Genomic DNA, 18,623 nt, shown 5'->3' on the forward strand with positions numbered 1-18,623 from the left:
AGAAGAGAAGAGAGAGAGAGAGAGAGAGAGAGAGAAAGAGAGAAAGAGAGCGAGGTAGAGAGAAAGAGAGCGAGGTAGAGAGAGAGAAGAGAGAGAGAGAAGAGATGAAAAAGAGGAAGTGACCGCGTGTGGCTGCATCGCCTGCTCAAGGGTTTTGAGGCAGAGGGTTTTTCTGTAGCTGTGAGTAGCTACTGAAACAAAGAAGTGGAAGTTGTCCTCATTAAGAGAAAATACTACTTTATTGTATGCCAACGTAATATATTATACTTTTATAACTAGGATGTAGTATAGACTATTTGTAAATTCTACTCAAATCCTCATCATTGAAATGTGTGGCCAGAATTATAGCAGGCAGTCTACATGGGCACATACTGGTTTCCATGTTGATTTACTGTATGTGACATGAGATGAACACTGGCACAAAATGGCTTCCTTGCTTAACCCAGATGACTGCTACACTCGTGGGGGATAAAAGGTGCTATGTAGAACCTAAAAGGGCTCTTCGGCTGTCCCCATAAGATAACTTTTTGGTTCCTGGTGGATCCCTTTTTGGGTTCTCCTATGGGGAGAACCGAAGAACCCTTTGGGAACCATTTTTTCAAAGAGTGATGATGGAGCATACAATAACTTCCAATGTACAGAATGTAAAAATACAAGGCCTCATATGAGAATGCGCTCCTTGGGCCGAGGCAGAGTCATAGGTCAGTACATTGTTATTGTGTTTCTGCTTCCACCATGACAATCAGATACGATTGTTTCAACTGCACAGCCACAGACTGTCTGATCTGCAAGGAACCAGTCAACACCACTTCAGGTGGTGAATCTTCGCATCAGAACAATAGCATACAGTAACTCGTGTTTACACTAAGTCATTCTTCCCAGAATGCAGTCCTGTATTATGGGAATAGGTATGTGGATGCATCATTTGCATGGTAGTTCAGCCCTGGCTCCTGCCATACAGGGGTGCATCTGATTTGCATTGTGGCCTGTTTAGACGGAAGGAAGAAACTCACACAACACAAGGTGTTATATTTAGCCTTGGCCACTAACAAACACTGAGTCTTCACATGCACTGGATTGGAGGATATGGGCAGTCTAGCTTTCCGTTAAATGTTCATTTGGGTGAAGCATCATCTGGCTCACAGACACAGACAGACCAACACAGACAAAACAAGTGTACAAGTGCACCCTTACATGCACTGTCACAGTCAAACACACACACACACACACACACACCACACACACACACACACACACCACACACACACACACACACACACACACACACACACACACACACACACACACACACACACACACACACACACACACACACACACCACACACACCACACACACACACACACCAACACACACACAAACAAACATCATCTGGCTCACAGACACAGACAGACCAACACAGACAAAACAAGTGTACAAGTGCACCCTTACATGCACTGTCACAGTCAAACGCACACTCCCAGCACCAAATTCCCCAGTGGGATGTGAAAGGCTATTACAGTAACTTAGTGACCTCACCACTGTGTCCTAAAACAGAGTGACCACTCTCCTGTGGTCAACTGGTCATGTGCTCATGATGGTGGACAGAATCCCGTACAGAGAAAAGCTATGGAGAGGCAAGGAAGTGTATTGCTTGGCCATAGCATTGACAATATTTCACTTTGGGAAGACCCTCAGTGAATTTCATAAAAATAAAAATGGTGAAACATAAAAAAACAAAAAACATTTTTAGATAAAACTATACTAAATATAATCACATGTCACCAAATAATTGATCAAAACACACTGTTTTGCAATGAAGGTCTACAATAGCCTCAACAGTATTCTGTAGGGTAGCACCATGGTGTAGCTGGAGGACAGCTAGCTTCCATCCTCCTCTGGGTACATTGACTTCAATACAAAACATAGGAGGCTCATGGTTCTCACCCCATTCCATAGACTTACACAGTAATTATGACAACTTTTGGAGGATGTTCTCCAACCTATCAGAGCTCCTGCAGCATGAACTGACTGTCACGCCCTGGCCATAGAGAGGCTGTAATTCTCTATTTTGGTTAGGCCAGGGTGTGACTAGGGTGGGCATTCTAGTTTCTTTATTTCTGAGTGTGGTTCCCAATCAGAGGCAGCTGTCTATCGTTGTCTCTGATCGGGAATCATACTTAGGCAGCCTTTTTTCCCACCAGTGTTTTGTGGGTAGTTATTTTCTGTTTAGTCTCTGTTACCTGACAGAACTGTTCACTTTTGTTTTGTTACTTTGTTCAAGTGTTTCTTTGATAAATAAAATCATGAACACTTACCACGCTGCGCTTTGGTCCACTCCTTCCGACGACAGGCGTTACACTGACATGTTGTCCACCCAATCAAAGGATCAGAGAATGAATTTAGCACTGAAAGCATAAGCTACAACTAGCTAGCACAGCAGTACATAAAATGTGGTGAGTAGTTGACTCAAAGAGAGAAAGACAATAGTTTAACTGTTTTAAACAAATTAATTTAGTCTAAAATTAAGAAGCAAGAGAGAGAGATTTCATCCTTTTTTTAAATTTCAGTTTTACTTACTTAGCTAGTAAATGCAGCTATCTAGTTTAGCCTACTAAAACACCCTGCTCAAACAGAGGAATGCTATGTTAGCTAGCTGGTTATGACTATCCAACACAACACTGTAACTCTTCCAAGTCAAGGTAAGCTTTTAGTTTTACTAATTGATTGTCACCGGGGCCAGCTGGTGTAACTGCTTACTGACTATACACTATAACATTACTGCATGATTGTAGCGGGTTTGCTAACGCGCCAGTTATTTTAGCTATGTTGACTATGACATTACTTTAGCTAATATGGTGACAACGATGTTATGATATGGTTTGGCTTGGAAAGGTTTTTTCGCCTGGTCACATACAGCTGATGTGTTGTGCATTGAAGTCCACAAGTGAAGGGAAAAGGTGAGAGGAGGAGAGCGCATAGATGTGAGAAGGAATACAACGTGGCTGCTATGAAAGAAAACATGTGATCAGAGGTGAATTTACTCCGCCGATCCTGTTGAAAAGCATTTCTGAACGGAAGCAAACGATACGAAACGGAGATAGCAACTCTTGTATAGCAACTCTTGTTTGCAACTGTTGGTCTAAATTATTACACCTTAGATCACCTAGATGCAGGCAAGAGTGTGCAAGGTGGTATTGAACGTGTCACTGTCTGTGTGTGCACCTACGTTTAAACTTTCATTCATAGGCTAGGTTGTAGCAACCTCATGAGGGGTATAGGGATAATTTRTGTATCATGTAGTAGCCTAAACCTATCGATGTTACATTGAACTGGGTGAATGGAATATCAATGACTGTCATCCAATATGCTGTAATAGAAATAAGCACATGCTAATGAAAAAAATGTAATTGTCCTTCCTCATCTTAAACGGCACCGACCGCCGCTGCTCTCAACTGTAGTCCAGAAAACACAGCTATGTAGGCAGATTACCCACTTTTCCTTATTAGTCTATTGATTTGGCTATCTGCATAACAGAAATAGAATGAATGTGTATGCTTAGCCCATGAATTCAAAACTGTCAAGCAATAATTTGATTGTCTGAAGCAACGACTGTATGTATTAATGGCCCAGGCATCAATCACATGACACCATTCCTTCCTGTGTGAAGACTCAATAGTGCATTGAAGCCAAATGAAGTCGGTTAAGATGGCATTTCATGGAGACATAACATGTGCAGTTTGAGCTACTCCAGGAAGTGATGTTGCAGACTAGTTCAGTGCTGCTCCCTCTGAAGTTGTAACTCAAGTTGAAGACCGACCAGGATACTGCACATATTGTGTGAGATTTTAAAATAATCGGTTCAAGGACATGCATCTGGTGTATTAGAAGCAATTATTGGTATCATGATTGTTTTCTAAAACATTTTTATCTACACAAAGATTGACCAGGAAGATGAACATTTTTCCATTTACTATGATGGGGAACCTGTTTTCTGCAAACAATGCGCCTGCAGGCCTTGAACTTCCGTGGCTTCAATGACAAGCGGAAGTCATTCTCCACTGGTCTGAAGGGAGGGAGGGAGGGAGGGAGGGAGGGAGGGAGGGAGCAAGCGAGCGAGCGAGAGGGAAATATGTAAAAAGGGAAAGAGAGAGACACAGATAAAGAAAGAGAGAGAGAGATGCAGAGATTCATAAAGAGAATGAGAGAGAGACAGAGAGAGAGACGCAAAGATTCATAAAGAGAATGAGAGAGAGACAGAGAGAGAGAGAGAGAGACCGAGAGCGAGACAGAGAGAAAGAGGCAGAAACAGAGACAGAGGGCAGTACTGATCTGGGGGGAATGATGGAACTTACTCAGACATCCTGGTGGACAGCGGTCACTGTGATGCATCCATCCATTCAGTCAGGAAGAAGATGAGCTCATCATGAGGAGATGAGGAGGCTTGGTTCTGCAAACAGACACACACACACACTCACACACACATTTCAAATAGCATGACAAAATCAACTCAATGTCACTTCAAACTGAGTTTCTTTTAACCACGTTCAATCAAGCTGGTCTGAGAAACAGATGTCTGTCTGTCAGAGGATGACGGGGACCCAGAATGAGGGGAGACCAGTGACAGAGTGGGCAGTTCAGTTGTCAAACACAAGTGGTGCTTAAAATAGTCCCTCAACATGTAATCATCAACGGAATTCAGATACATTAAGCAAGAGAGAATACTGAATACCTCCATGGACATAGATGAGGGTGTTAGGGGTTTGTTGGTAGGGTGTCTAAGGTAAGCATGACCGCTGTATGTTCTGGATAGGGTTAACACAATAGAAATCACATTGATATTATTTATACTGAACAAAAATATGAACGCAACATGCAACAATTTTACTAAGTTACAGGTCATATGAGGAGATCAGTCAATTGAAATAAATTCCTCAGGCCATAATCTGTCCACTCAGGTTGTTTGTTACAGAAGGTATTGATTTTTGTTTCGATAAACATTTGCCTTAGCTGTGCTTGGTATTGTTGCGAGACCCCATGGACGCATTCATTAACCTTCTCTCACGGAGTTATTGCAAGAATGTGGGATGGCTACATTTCTGAATGACAGACTCCCACCCCAAAGTCATCGCAGAGGAAAAGGGTGCGGTAACTTTAGCAACAGCATCGATGAAATGACGGCAGAGAACATTGACAGAGACCGATGGAGAAGAAGAAAGAGAGGGAGGCGCGTAGCCAAGCTGACTGGAAGCTACAGGCATGCACAGAACTTTAACTTCTGAAAGTGACGCCACTGGCTACCGCTCCACCCCGTTACTTGCGACACAAAAAAGTTACTTCTTCCTATACACCACTGCTCATTAGGCGATCGGAGCCAGCGCAACGGTTTACAGGACCACACCAGCGACAAGGCTCAGCACATAGAATCAAAAGTAAAGGAGATTTTTTTTCAATAAAAGTAAAGTTTAGAAAATGCAAGTGCGGACTGGCAAGAAACGCGTGTGAAGTTTTTCAAAACTGTCCGGCATCATGAGCCGATTGTCGTGCTTCGGTGTTCTTCTCAGGACGTCTATTGTCCTATATCTGTTTCTCAAAGTAAGTGATTGATTTATATTTGACCAAAGAACATCTTGAAAATGTGTGTTTAGGTCTTTCTAAAAGCCACAATACTGTGTCATATATGAAGATGCCGAACAGTGCACCTGTCGCGCCAGGTAGGCTAACTGTTATTTTGTCAGCTCTATGTTAGCAGGTGGAAGCACAATTTCACGAACGCAGGCTCTTTACTAGTCTGTATAGAAAGTATGTAGCCATGCATTTATAAACTAATTGAATWGTAATAATAATGGATTTATTTCCGATTTTCTGTCAAATCCATTGTTAGTCGTTCAATTTGAACGTTTGGATAATTAATTCAGTATATGGCAGTGTTTCTATTGTGCGATGAATAAGGTCTTGTTAGTATTGTAAGCAATTAATGTCACTAAGTAGTTATTACACTGACCTTAAGTTTAAACAATATCAAGCTATTTATTGGCATGCAGTCCCAGGATTTTCTGCATTTAGATTTCTAATGTGACAGAATGTCATTGTTCATGTTTTTTTTTAAACAAATTATTTCATACAGGAAATGCAAAAATGCCTACTCTGGTATTTGTTCTTGAGACCTATTATTATTTGTTCTATTCTCAGGGTTCTCTTTAAGCTATTTGACAATATTTTGGGATTTCTCATGGAGTCACCACCTGGTGCCTAGGGTATTTTAATGGCCAACTCAGAATGGTATCTGACTAGATTGGTCCACGGGTCTTTATGGAGAGGGAGAGTGAGACTTGTATGTGAAGTCTGAGTGAGTATGTATGAGTCCAACACTAAGGCTTCAGGAATGGAATGAGGACTGTGGATGTGTGTTAGTGAATGTGTTAGTGTTAGTGTGTGTGTGTGTGTATGTGTGTGTGTGTGTGTGTGTGTGTGTCAGTGGAGACTCTTCAGAGGAGGAAGGGGAGGACCATCCTACTCAGTGAATTTCCTTTAAAAGAAATAGTGAAACATTAAATTGATCCTTTTTAGATACAACTATACTAAATATATTCACGCCAACATATAAATGATTAAAACACACTGTTTTGCAATGAAGGTCTACAGTAGCCTCAACAGCACCCTCTAGGGTAGTACCAAGGTATAGCCGGAGGACGGCTATTTTCCGTACTCCTCTGGGTACATTGACCTCAATACAAAACCTAGGAGGCTCATGGTTCTCACTCCCTTCCATAGACTTACACAGTAATTCTAACGACTTCCGGAGTCTGTCCTCCAACCTATCAGAGCGCTTGCAGTAGGCTTGGGCGGTATACGGTATACACCKTATACTGGTGAATTTGGAAAAAGCCACAGGATGTTTTTTCAATACCGTCAATACTGCTGAAACTATTTATTTAACGTTTTGTTTTCTACATTTGAATATTTGTAGATACTTTTTAAGTAAATACCTGCAGTCAACTTTTGCAATACGTTAGGAGATAAAGAACATTGCATTCTTCATTTTCAGCTGTCACATTACTATATAGCCTATGGTAGTCCCCAGTCATGTGTCACATGGTGTTTGTTTGCAAGCACACAACCATGAGAGACCAGAGCCTTGTGAGTCACTCACTGTCATGCGCCAGGTGATCTAAGTATAGTATGGAATTCACAGCTAAATGTTTGCCAGCTAGATATCTTATAACTATTACGTTAACTGTCTAAAATCTGCTAAATGCCCTGCAGTTGTGCATTTGGTTTGCTAATTTAGTAGCTAGTTCGCTATCTAGCTAAGTGTTTAGTGACTTCCAAAATCAAGCATGAGCTTTGTAATAGCAGAGAATCCCCTCCTGGTTAATATTCGTTTTGTGCGTGCAGCAAACTGTGAGTAGCATTTTTCAGTTACTTTTATACTTTTATAGTTTAGGTCAGAAACTGTACAAAATGTTTGCAATGTGCTCGTTAGCATTTAGTTAGTATTCTCTATGAGAATTCCTTAATACTTGTTAGCATTTTGTTAGCATTCTGGTAAGTGATGTTTTGGGGCTTTAAATAGTAGTACTTTTTAAATAAATACCTGCAGTCAACTTGTGCACTAGGTAATAGATAAAGCAGATCATGTTCATCATTTCGCCCATTAGATACTTTTTCATTATGATGCTTACCAGTACTAGTTTCCCAAAACAGCGGTTTGAGCACATGTGTTTGTTTACAAAGAGGCACAAAGAGCAAAATGGGAACTTGGTGAGGTGAGTCATCTCTGCAGTGCAACTTAAGTAAGGTGATCAAGTTACATTTGTATTAAATTCACTAATGTTTTCCAGTTATATATCTTATAACTTTTAAGTTAACTGTCTAAAATGTGCCAAATTAATTTTCTCCAGCTGGGTTTTGTTAACTTGCTAATGTTAGCTAACAGCAGCAGAGACATTCCCCTCCTGGATTAAGATTATATTTATGCTGCAAACTGCATTTTGAGATACTTGCATAACTTTACGAGCTGGGTTGTCGGTCCTAGTAGTAAATGTTTGCGTACACTTGTTAGCATATATGGAATTCTCCGCTATGAAAATCCCGTATTTCTTGTTAGCTGGGTGAATGGAATACATTCAATGACAGTTATCCAATATGCTGTACTCCCGGGTGGCGCCGTGGTATCCCGACAGGTTCTCATTTATAATGTATAGACTACAGGAGTAACACTTCAGGAAGAGATGACAGAGAGTCATGGTTAACACTTTACATTGGCATATCACGTTTACTGTGGTATAACACGGAACCCAAACCGGCTGCGCGCATGCGCAATCGTGCATACATTTATTTAGTCCCCCTACACCAAACGCGATCACGACACGCAGGTTAAAATATCAAAACAAACTCTGAACCAATGACATTAATTTGGGGACAGGTTGAAAAGCATTAAACATGTATGGCAATTTAGCTAGTTAGCTTGCATTTGCTAGCTAAGTTGTCCTATTTAGCTAGCTTGCTGTTGTTAGCTAATTTGTCCTGGGATATACAAGATCCTCCACTCCGACAATTAATCCACACATAAAACGGCCAACCGAATCGTTTCTAGTCATCTCTCCTCCTATGCTTTTTCATCTTTGAATTTATATGGTGATTCGCATCTACACTTCCATAGTATTACCACGACAACAGGCAAAACATTTCGTCTTTCAATCACCCACGTGCGTATAACCAATGAGGAGATGGCACGTGGGTACCTGCTTTTATAAACCAATGAGGAGATCGGAGAGGCAGGACTTGCAGCGCGATCTGCATCAGAAATAGAAAGGAGTTCAGATGCTCATTGGCATACGCAGATGCTCATTGGCATGCGCGAGCTGTGTGGGTGCAATAATTGAATAACATGGATTTGTAAATTTATTTTGCGACACTCGCGCACGCGACGTGTCCGTTCTGGTCAGCATGTAAGACTGATATCGCAGTGATGTGATGTTATACTTTGTAAGTGATAGTGCGGTATTTAGGACACAGCATTTGAAATAGTTGGGTGACAAGCTGTGGTTTGGTGCTGCCTGAGGAAGGGATGTGGTAAGGCGATGCCTTAATGATACCATGCCAACTTCTATGAAGAGTACACACAGTGGTCAGTAATGGGAACAGGCCATGGTACATTTGCAAAACAGACATTTAACCCTGCTACTGTAACACATGAAGAAGAGGGGAACTGTAAAATATTTAACGGGTAGATATCACATGGGAAGTTGACACAATCTGTCGATCAGTATATGCGTTCTGCTAACTATTTGAAGGGGTAGAAGAAAAAGGAGAAATGGAAGTGCTGAGAGGAGTGAAAGAGCTCTGGGAGGAATGTACTGTTGGTCCACGGTTTCTTTCCAAAGTGGATCGTGCGAATAGTGATTGGCTGTATGATAATTTTAAGGAAGCTTTATTTTAAACAACAACATTTTGGATATAGGGTTGTTGGTTGAACAGAATTCTTCACTCATATTGTCAGATACTCCTGCACTGTTGGAGCTAGGAACCCAAGCATTTAGCTACACCCGCAATAACATCTGCTAAAAATATGTGACCAATAACATTTGATTTGATTTGATATTACTTCACATAAACTCCATGTTTCTCTCTCCCATTAGCCTTAGATCTTTTACAGTCATTAAGGAACAATGTTTGAAATGAGGAAAAGCTGTGAGAAGTAGAAGCCTACTATTGCAGCCATTTGAAAGAGCAGTCTATGCTGGCCCCTGGGGAATTGTGAAAGGCTTTGACATTAGGATCCTTATGTGGTTGAGAACGGGGCCCTATTGATAGCTCTCTGATCCTGCTAAATGGTGGTGTGTGTGTGTGTGTGTGTGTGTGTGTGTGTGTGTGTGTGTGTGTGTGTGTGTGTGTGTGTGTGATAGAACAGCGTCTGACAGTGCCACCAAAGGGCTGAACTATCAAATCAAATCAAATTGTATTAGTCACATGCAACAGGTGTAGTAGACCTTACAGTGAAATGCTTACTTACAAGCCCTTAACCAACAGTCCGGGGGCACCGTTTAGTTGAGGTAGTATGTACATGTAGGTAGAGTTAATTAAAGTAGAGGCGAAAGAAACGCACAACTATTTAGGCGAGGTGCTGGCTAGAGGAGTAGAACACTTAAAGGAGAGCCACTTTAATTAAAGTGACTATGCATAGATGACAGCATAGAGTGGCAGTGGTGTGGAGAGGGGAGAGGGGAGGGGGGGGGGGGGTGGGGCAATGAAAATAGTCTGGGTAGCCATTTGACTTGATGTTCAGGAGTCTTATGGCTTGGGGGTAGAAGCTGTTGGGACCTAGACTTGGAGCTCCGGTACCATTTGCCGTGTGGTAGCAGAGAGAACAGTCTTTGACTAGGGTAGCTGGAGTCTTTGACAATTTTTAGGGCCTTCCTCTGACACTGTTTGGTATAGAGGTCCTGGATGGCAGGAAGCTTGGCCCCAGTGATGTAGTGGGCCGTTCACACTACCCTCTGTAGTGCCTTGCAGTCGGAGGCCGAGCAGTTGCCATACCAGACAGTGATACAACCAGTCAGGATGCTCTCAATGGTGCAGCTGTAGAACCTTTTGAGGATCTGAGGACCCATGCCAAATCTTTTCAGTCTCCGGAGGGGGAATAGGTTAATGGACCATGTTAGTGTTTTGGTGATGTGGACACCAAGGAACTTGAAGCTCTCAACCTGCTCCGCTACAGCCCCGTTGATGAGAATGGGGGCCGTGCTCGGTCCTCCTTTTCCTGTAGTCCTCAATCATCTACTTTGTCTTGATCACGTTGAGGGAGAGGTTGTTGTCCTGGCACCACACGGCCAGGTCTCTGACCTCCTCCCTATAAGCTGTCTCGTTGTTGTTGGTGATCAGGCCTACCACTGTTGTGTCATCGGCAAATGTAATGATGGTGAGTCGTGGAGTTGTGCCTGGCCGTGCAGTCATGAGTGAACAGGGAGTACAGGAGGGGGCTGAGCACGCACCCCTGAGGGGCCCCTGTGTTGAGGATCAGCGTGGCATATGTGTTGTTACCTACCCTTACCACCTGGGGGAGGCCCGTCAGGAAGTCCAGGATCCAGTTGCAGTGGGAGGTATTTAGTCCCAGGGTCCTTAGCTTATTGATGAGCTTTGAGGGCACTATGGTGTCGAACGCTGAGCTGTACTCAATGAATAGCATTCTTACATAGGTGTTCCTTTTGTCCAGGTGGGAAAGGGCAGTGTGGAGTGCAGTAGAGACTGCATCATATGTGGATCTGTTGGGGGGGATGATGGTGTTGATGTGAGCCATGACCAGCCTTTCAAAGCACTTCATGGCTACAGACGTGAGTGCTACGGGTCGATAGTCATTTAGGCACGTTACCTTAGTGTTCTTGGGCACAAGCACTATGGTGGTCTGCTTGAAACATGTTGGTATTACAGACTCGGACAGGGAGAGGTTGAAAATGTTAGTGAATACACTTGCCAGTTGGTCAGCGCATGCTCGCAGTACACGTTCTGGTAATCCGTCTGGCCCTGCGGCCTTGAGAATGTTGACCTGTTTAAAGGTCTTACTCACACCGGCTGCGGAGAGCGTGATCACACAGTCTTCCGGAACAGCTGGTGCTCTCATGCATGTTCCAGTGTTATTTGCCTCAAAGCGAGCATAGAAGTAGTTTAGTTCGTCCGGTAGGCTCATGTCACTGGGCAGGTCTTGGCTGTGCTTCCCTTTGTAGTCTGTAATGGTTTGCAAGCCCTGCCACATCCGACGAGCGTCAGAGCCGGTGTAGTACGAGTCGATCTTAGTCCTGTATTGTCACTTTGCCTGTTTGATGGTTCGTCGGAGGGCATAGCGGAATTTCTTATAAGCTTCCATGTTAGAGTCCCGCTCCTTGAAAGCGGCAGCTCTAGCCTTTATTAGCAGTGATGATGGTGATGATATTGGTGATTATGGTAATGATCATGGTAAGGAGTGGGATGAAGAGGGGGATGATGATGGGGATGATTATGGTGATGATTATGGTGAGGATGATACTAATGAGGGGGATGATGGGGATAATGATGGTGATCATGGTGATGATAATGATGATAATGATGGGGATGATGATGTTAAGCATGGGGATGATGATGGTGATGGTGGTGGTGATGATGATGATGGTGTGGTGATGGTAATGATGATAATGGTGATGATGGGGATGATGATGGTGATGATGATAATGTTGATGGGAATGATGATGATGGTGATGATAATGGTGATGCTGATGGGGATGATATTGGTGATTATGGTAATGAGTGGGATGGGGATGATGATGGTAATGATGATGGGGATGATAATGGGGATGATGATGGTGATGATGGTAATGATGGTGGGGACAGATAAGATGTCTCAGAGGAGGGCAGGTTTGTGTTTCACAGCTCAAAGGACCCTGGGGTCGAGAGGCCATCCCTATGCCCTCCTCTCTCATACCATTTCCATCCCTATGCCCTGTTTTTGCCCCTCTCCCTAAACTGTTATTCTTATGCTCTCTCTCTACGTTATCTTTATGCCTCCTCTCTTACAGTTTCCCTTCTATGCCCTCTCTCTACCGTTCATTCTTGCCTCTCTATCTCCTACGTTTCCCATTCTATGCATCCTCCTCCGTTTCATTCTTTGCCACTTTCTCTCTACGTTTTCCATGTTTTTGCCTCTCTCTACGTTTCATGTTGCCTCATTCCTCCTAATTTCATGTTTTGCCGCTCTCTAAAGTTTCTGTGTTGCTCCTCACATTTCCTGTTTTTTCCCCTTTTCCTAGTTTCATCCTATGCTCTCTTCCTAATGTGTGGTGTAACTTCTGTTCGATCCCGAGCATCCTGCAGGGAAGGAGGACAGGAATTGTTTGCTGACAGGAAGTTTGCGGAGGAACTGCATTCTCCTTAAAGCGAGCCAAAGGTAGTGACAGAACAGGTCGGATGTTGCCCTCGCTCCCTTCCTGGGAGCCCATGGAAGGCATGTAACAGCTGAGAGAGTGATGAAACTGATAGGTTTGATTGGTTAGAGATAGTTTCCCACAATTGGCCTAGGGTTATTTGTGCCGCTTCTTACGTTTCATTCTGGTGCCTTTCTTCAGTTTATTGGGGTCTTACGGTTTTATCTTAGTTTTAGTTTCATTTGTGTCTCTCTCAGCCGTTTCATATTTTGTGGATCCTTTCTACCGTTTCATTCTGTGCCCCTCGTTCCACGGTTTATTCTGTGCCCTCTCATTACGTTTCATTCTTGTGCCCTCTCATACGTTTCCTTCTGGTGCTTCTCTCTCCTACGTTCCATATCTGTGCTCAAGTCCTCTACTACGTTCCATTCTGTGCATTCTCTCTACGTTCATGCTTGTGCCTCTCTCTTGCTACGTTTCATCCTTGGTGGTCCCCCTCTCTACATTTCATATCTGTGCTCTTTCTCCTCGTTTCCATCTGTGGCTCTTGCCTACAGTTGCCATTCTGGTGGCCTCTCTCCAGTTTCCATTTGTGCTCTCCTCTCTCTACGTTTCCCATCCCTGTGGCTCATCTGCTCGGTTCATTCTGTGTCCTCACTCTCTTATGTTTCATATCTGTTGGTCCTCTCTCTAATCGTTTATCTCTGTGGCTCCTCTTGTACAGTTTCCATCTCTGTGCCCCTCTTCCTAGTTTCATTTGTTCTCCTTCTCCCTAGTTTCATCTCTGTGTCCTCTCTGCCTACAGTTTTCATTCTGTGCTCTCTCTCTCTACTGTTTCATATCTGTGGATCTTTCTAACGTTCCATCTTGTGGCTCTTTTGCTACAGTTTTTATTCTGTGTTCCTCTCTCTACTGTTTCATATCTGTGGCATCTTCTCCTACCGTTTCATCTTGTGGTCTCCCCTTCTGCTAAAGTTTCATCTCTGTGCTCCCTCTCTACGTGTTCCATTTCTGTGCTCTCCCTTCTCTACGTTTTCCCAACTTGTGCCTCTCTCTGATACAGTTTCATCTCTGTGCTCTTCCTTCTGTACGTTTCCCTATTGTGTCTCCTCTCTTCACTAGTTTCATTCTTGCTGCGCTCTCTCTTTCACTTCTTCTGTGCCTCTCTCTCTCAGTGCACCTGAGTTTCCCATTCTTCGTGCTCCTCTCTGCTAACATTTTCACTCTGTGTGCTCTCTCTGCTACATTTCCCTTGTCTCCCTTCCTACCTTTCCTCTCTGTGCCCTCTCGTGCTTACAGTTTCCATTCTTGTCTCCTCTTCTCGTTCTATCTCCCCACCGTTCATCTTGCCTCCTCGCTACATGTTCCATCCTTGTGCTCCCCTATCATCTACCGTTCCTCCCTTCTGTGCCTCCTCTCTGGATAAGTTTCACTCTGGTGTCTCTCTTCCTACGTCTTCCATTCTGTGGTCCTACCGTTTCCATCTCTGTGGCCTCCTCTCTGCTACAGTTTCCATCTCTGTGCTCTCCTCTCTCCTACCGTTTCCATCTCTGTGGCCTCCTCTCTCCTACAGTTTCCATCATGAGGTTTTAAGTTTGTGAGACTTGCTGGCATGATAGATGATAATAGATAAATGTGAGAGATTGTGTTTTCGCATTGAAATGCTGAAAATGTATGTAGTAAAAGCAGAAGGGAAGTTGACATTCAAACAGGGAACTTAACTGGTTCACCTGTTCCAGTATCAAGCATCAATCTTCAGAAGTCATTTCTTTGTATTGATTGAAACTTCCAGCACCCAACCAAACAGGAAAACAGCCTAATGTTAGGTGTTCACATTTGCATTTATTTCATAACAATGAACTTTGCATGTGATTTGTATACATGAAAGGATTTCAGATGGCAGTATCGTCATAGCCTTTCAGATCAAATAGTCTTGTGTGTGTGGTTGGTGAGACATTAGCTACAGTTAGGAAAGAGACTGCGTGCTGAGTCACGGCTTAACCCTCAGCAAGTAAAGCCGGGAAAAGTACATTGCTTTGCATGAGTTTGTCATGGAATGGATAGCCTCGTCTGTGTCTCTCTCTCTCTCTGTGTGTTTGTGTTTGTGTTTGTGTTTGTGTGTGTGTGTGTGTGTGTGTGTGAAATGTCTTCTTTGCCCATAAACTCTTTAATGGTGGGAAAATGGTGAATGGATAGCCTCGTCTGTGTGGGCGTCAGTCAGTCCACCATGACATCTCTCTGGCCAGAGGTTGTTACGTATGTAGCAGTGTACAAGATTCTGCCTCATCTACTGTACATGTAAGGGTGGTTTCCTGGACACAGATGAAGCCCAATCCTGGACTAAAACCAAGGTCGCGCGCACGCACACAGCTAATGGTCAGATGGGGACAGACATACGCACACAGCTAATGGTCAGATGGGGACAGAAGCACGCACACAGCTAATGGTCAGATGGGGACAGACATACGCACACAGCTAATGGTCAGATGGGGACAGACGCACGCACACAGCTAATGGTCAGATGGGGACAGACACAAGCACACAGCTAATGGTCAGATGGGCCAGACCATAGCACACAGATATGGTCAGATGGGGACAGACACAAGCAAAGCTAATGGTCAGATGGGACAGACATACGCACACAGCTAATGGTCAGATGGGGACAGAACAAGCACACACGCTAATGGTCAGATGGGGACAGACACATGCACACAGCTAATGGTCAGATGGGGACAGACACACGCACACAGCTAATGGTCAGATGGGGACAGACACATGCACACAGCTAATGTCAGATGGGGACAGACATACGCACACAGCTAATGGTCAGATGGGGACAGACACATGCACACAGCTAATGGTCAGATGGGGACAGACACATGCAAGGCACAGCTATGTCAGATGGGGACAGACCGCACACAGCAATGGTCAGATGGGACAGAAGCACACACACAGCTATGGGTCAGAATTGGGGACAGACGCACGACACAGCTAATGGTCAGATGGGGACAGACACATGCACACAGCTAATGGTCAGATGGGGACAGAAGACTTATGAGCAAATGTTTTACTGTACTTTGTTTTCAAATTGTGCCACAAGAACTTTGGTTGAATTCCTCTCTCCATTTACACTAACACGATCACAGACCTTTGAAGTCGTGTTTGGTGGCACGCAATTTATACAACTGACATCTCATCATTTATCTGTGCTGCCTTGAGGAAATCAGAACGTATTAAGCCTGCTCTCAGACAGCGCAGAGATGCCTGTGTCCATCGCGGGTCAAAAGTGCTGCTGTCACACAATTGGCTGTACCAAGTGTGCTTTTGTGGAATGCTGCCTTCCCCTCCCCCACCCCCAACAGAACCCAGACAGGCCACTTCCAAGTTAATTGCCCCAAACATGTTGCCTTTGAACGGGCCTGACCAAAATACCCAGTGCTACAGCCACATGGAAATGAGAGACTAGCTACTCTGACTGACTGACGCAAAGCTCGTACTGTCAGCAGATGGCTATAGCACGCTCTATCACTCGTGGCTTATGAGGGGTGTCCACCTCCATATTTTACAGTAGGTATGGGGTTCTTTACTGCTCATACGTTCTCATTTCAACAGCAAACCCATCACTGGTGTGCGTGGCCAAAGAGCTCTATTTTCATGTCATCTGACCAAAGCACCGGTTCCAATCCAAGTGCCAATGTCATTTATCAAACTCCAGACGTTTACATTTCTTGGATGACATAAAAATAGAGGTCTTTAGCCACGCACACCAGTGGTGGGTTTTGTCGTCAAAATTAGAAGGCATGAGCAGAAAGAAAAATTATGTTATGGGGCTATTTTACTTTACCAAGTTCCAGGACATTTTAGCCAAAAACCTAGTTGTCTCTGCCAGGAGGATGAAACTTGACCGCAAGTGAATGTTCCAGCAAGACAATAACCCTGAGCACACATCAAAATCCACAAAGAAATTGTTAATTGGCCTCAAAATCAACATTTTGCAACGGCCATCTCAGTCTCCAGACTTGAAATTGAAGAGGACAGTTCATAAGTGCAGAATAAGGATATCAAGGATCTGRAAGGATTCTGTATGGAGGAATGGTCTAAGATGCCTCCCAATGTGTTCTCAAATTCATAAAACATTTTATAAAAAGGCTCAGTGCCGTTATCCTCGCAATGTGAGGGATTGAAAGGAATTGAAAACGGGTGTCAATAATTTTTTTCAGAAAAAATGTATTACTTGTTAAACAAAATATTTCTCTGAGCAATTGTATAAGTATTAAATAATATAACTTCCCAAATAGCATTTGCATTTTTGCTCATCTTTATCAAGGGTGTCAATAATTTCACACCCCACTGTATATGATACTCTTTTTCTGTGGTAATTTGCCCTCAGGACCTGTCTAGGACCACGTGTGGTGTTGTGGTAGTTTGCTCTCAGGACCTGTCTAGGACCACGTGTGGTGCTGAGGTAGTTTGCTCTCAGGACCTGTCTAGGACCACGTGTGGTGCTGTGGTAGTTTGCTCTCATTACCTGTCTAGGACCACGTGTGGTGCTGTGGTAGTTTGCTCTCAGGATCTGTCTAGGACCACGTGTGTGTTTGGTAGTTTGCTCTCAGGACCTGTCTAGGACCACGTGTGGTGCTGTGGTAGTTTGTCTCATTACCTGTCTAGGACCACGTGTGGTGCTGTGGTAGTTTCTCTCAGGACCTGTCTAGGACCACGTGTGGTGCTGTGGTAGTTTGCTCTCAGGACCTGTCTAGGACCATGTGTGGTGCTGTGGTAGTTTGCTCTCAGGACCTGTCTAGGACCACGTGTGGTGCTGAGGTAGTTTGCTCTCAGGACCTGTCTAGGACCACGTGTGGTGCTGAGGTAGTTTGCTCTCAGGACCTGTCTAGGACCATTGACACCTGTGTCGACAGTCCTTTGCGTGAGTGGGGCTGCAGCTGGGCTAGTAACCTGAGCAGGAAGCAGCAGTGCTAAATGGTTATACATTAAGAGCAGATAGGCATCTCAGCACAGCACTGTACCACACAGTACACTACAGCACTATAATACATCACCTCCAGGCTGTGACGCTAAATACCATCCAGCTGATTTCCATAGCTCCTGATCAGAACCGCGATAGCAGGTGTGGGGCATTAGTGTAGTAGGAGGTGGGATGGGGAAAACACACAGCCACTGCGCCTTCAGAAAGTATTCACACCCCTTTACTTTTTCCATGTTTTGTTGTGTTACAGCCTGAATTTTAAATAGAGTAAATTGAGATTTTGTGTCACTGGCCTACACACAATACCCTATAATGTCAAAGTGGAATTATGTTTTTAGAAATCCACTGAAGGTGGAAAACTTGTCTTTTATTTTTAATACTTCAATTAGATTACCAATAAGGGACTTTTCATTTTAATTGACTAATTTGGGCCAAAGTAGTGACTGGCTAAACCCAACTGGAAAACAATCCCACTGACAGCGCCTCTGTCACATCTACCTGCCATGTCCACTGAGTCCAGGAAACTCAACACAACAGAGAGGCAATTTTTTTTTATTCATAATCATCAAACAGACTGTGCATTGAGCTCTCTCTCTGGTGAACGTGGTGTGACTCACTACTTTACTGGCTCTTCTGTTAAAAAGTGTTCTCCTAAAACCTTTATCTTATCTTCTACACAGTTACAGTCCGAAGACAGAACGATCGATTCAGAACGTTTCAATCCGTACTGTGCTGTTAGATGAT

At 43.8% G+C, this 18,623-nt stretch overlaps 1 protein-coding gene across 1 annotated transcript in view; it reads left to right on the forward strand.

Moving 5' to 3' along the window:
- Window positions 1–5,312: 5,312 nt before the first annotated feature.
- The window catches only part of LOC112074416 (receptor-type tyrosine-protein phosphatase eta), a 54,577-nt gene continuing 41,266 nt past the window's right edge, over window positions 5,313–18,623 (forward strand). The window contains exon 1 of the mRNA XM_024141600.2: window positions 5,313–5,594. Within this exon, the coding sequence (XP_023997368.1) occupies window positions 5,529–5,594 (66 nt within the window). The 5' untranslated portion in view covers window positions 5,313–5,528. The remainder of the gene's footprint in view (window positions 5,595–18,623) is intronic.

The sequence above is a fragment of the Salvelinus sp. IW2-2015 genome, unplaced genomic scaffold, assembly GCF_002910315.2.
Source record: "Salvelinus sp. IW2-2015 unplaced genomic scaffold, ASM291031v2 Un_scaffold2624, whole genome shotgun sequence".
Taxonomy (NCBI): domain Eukaryota; kingdom Metazoa; phylum Chordata; class Actinopteri; order Salmoniformes; family Salmonidae; genus Salvelinus; species Salvelinus sp. IW2-2015.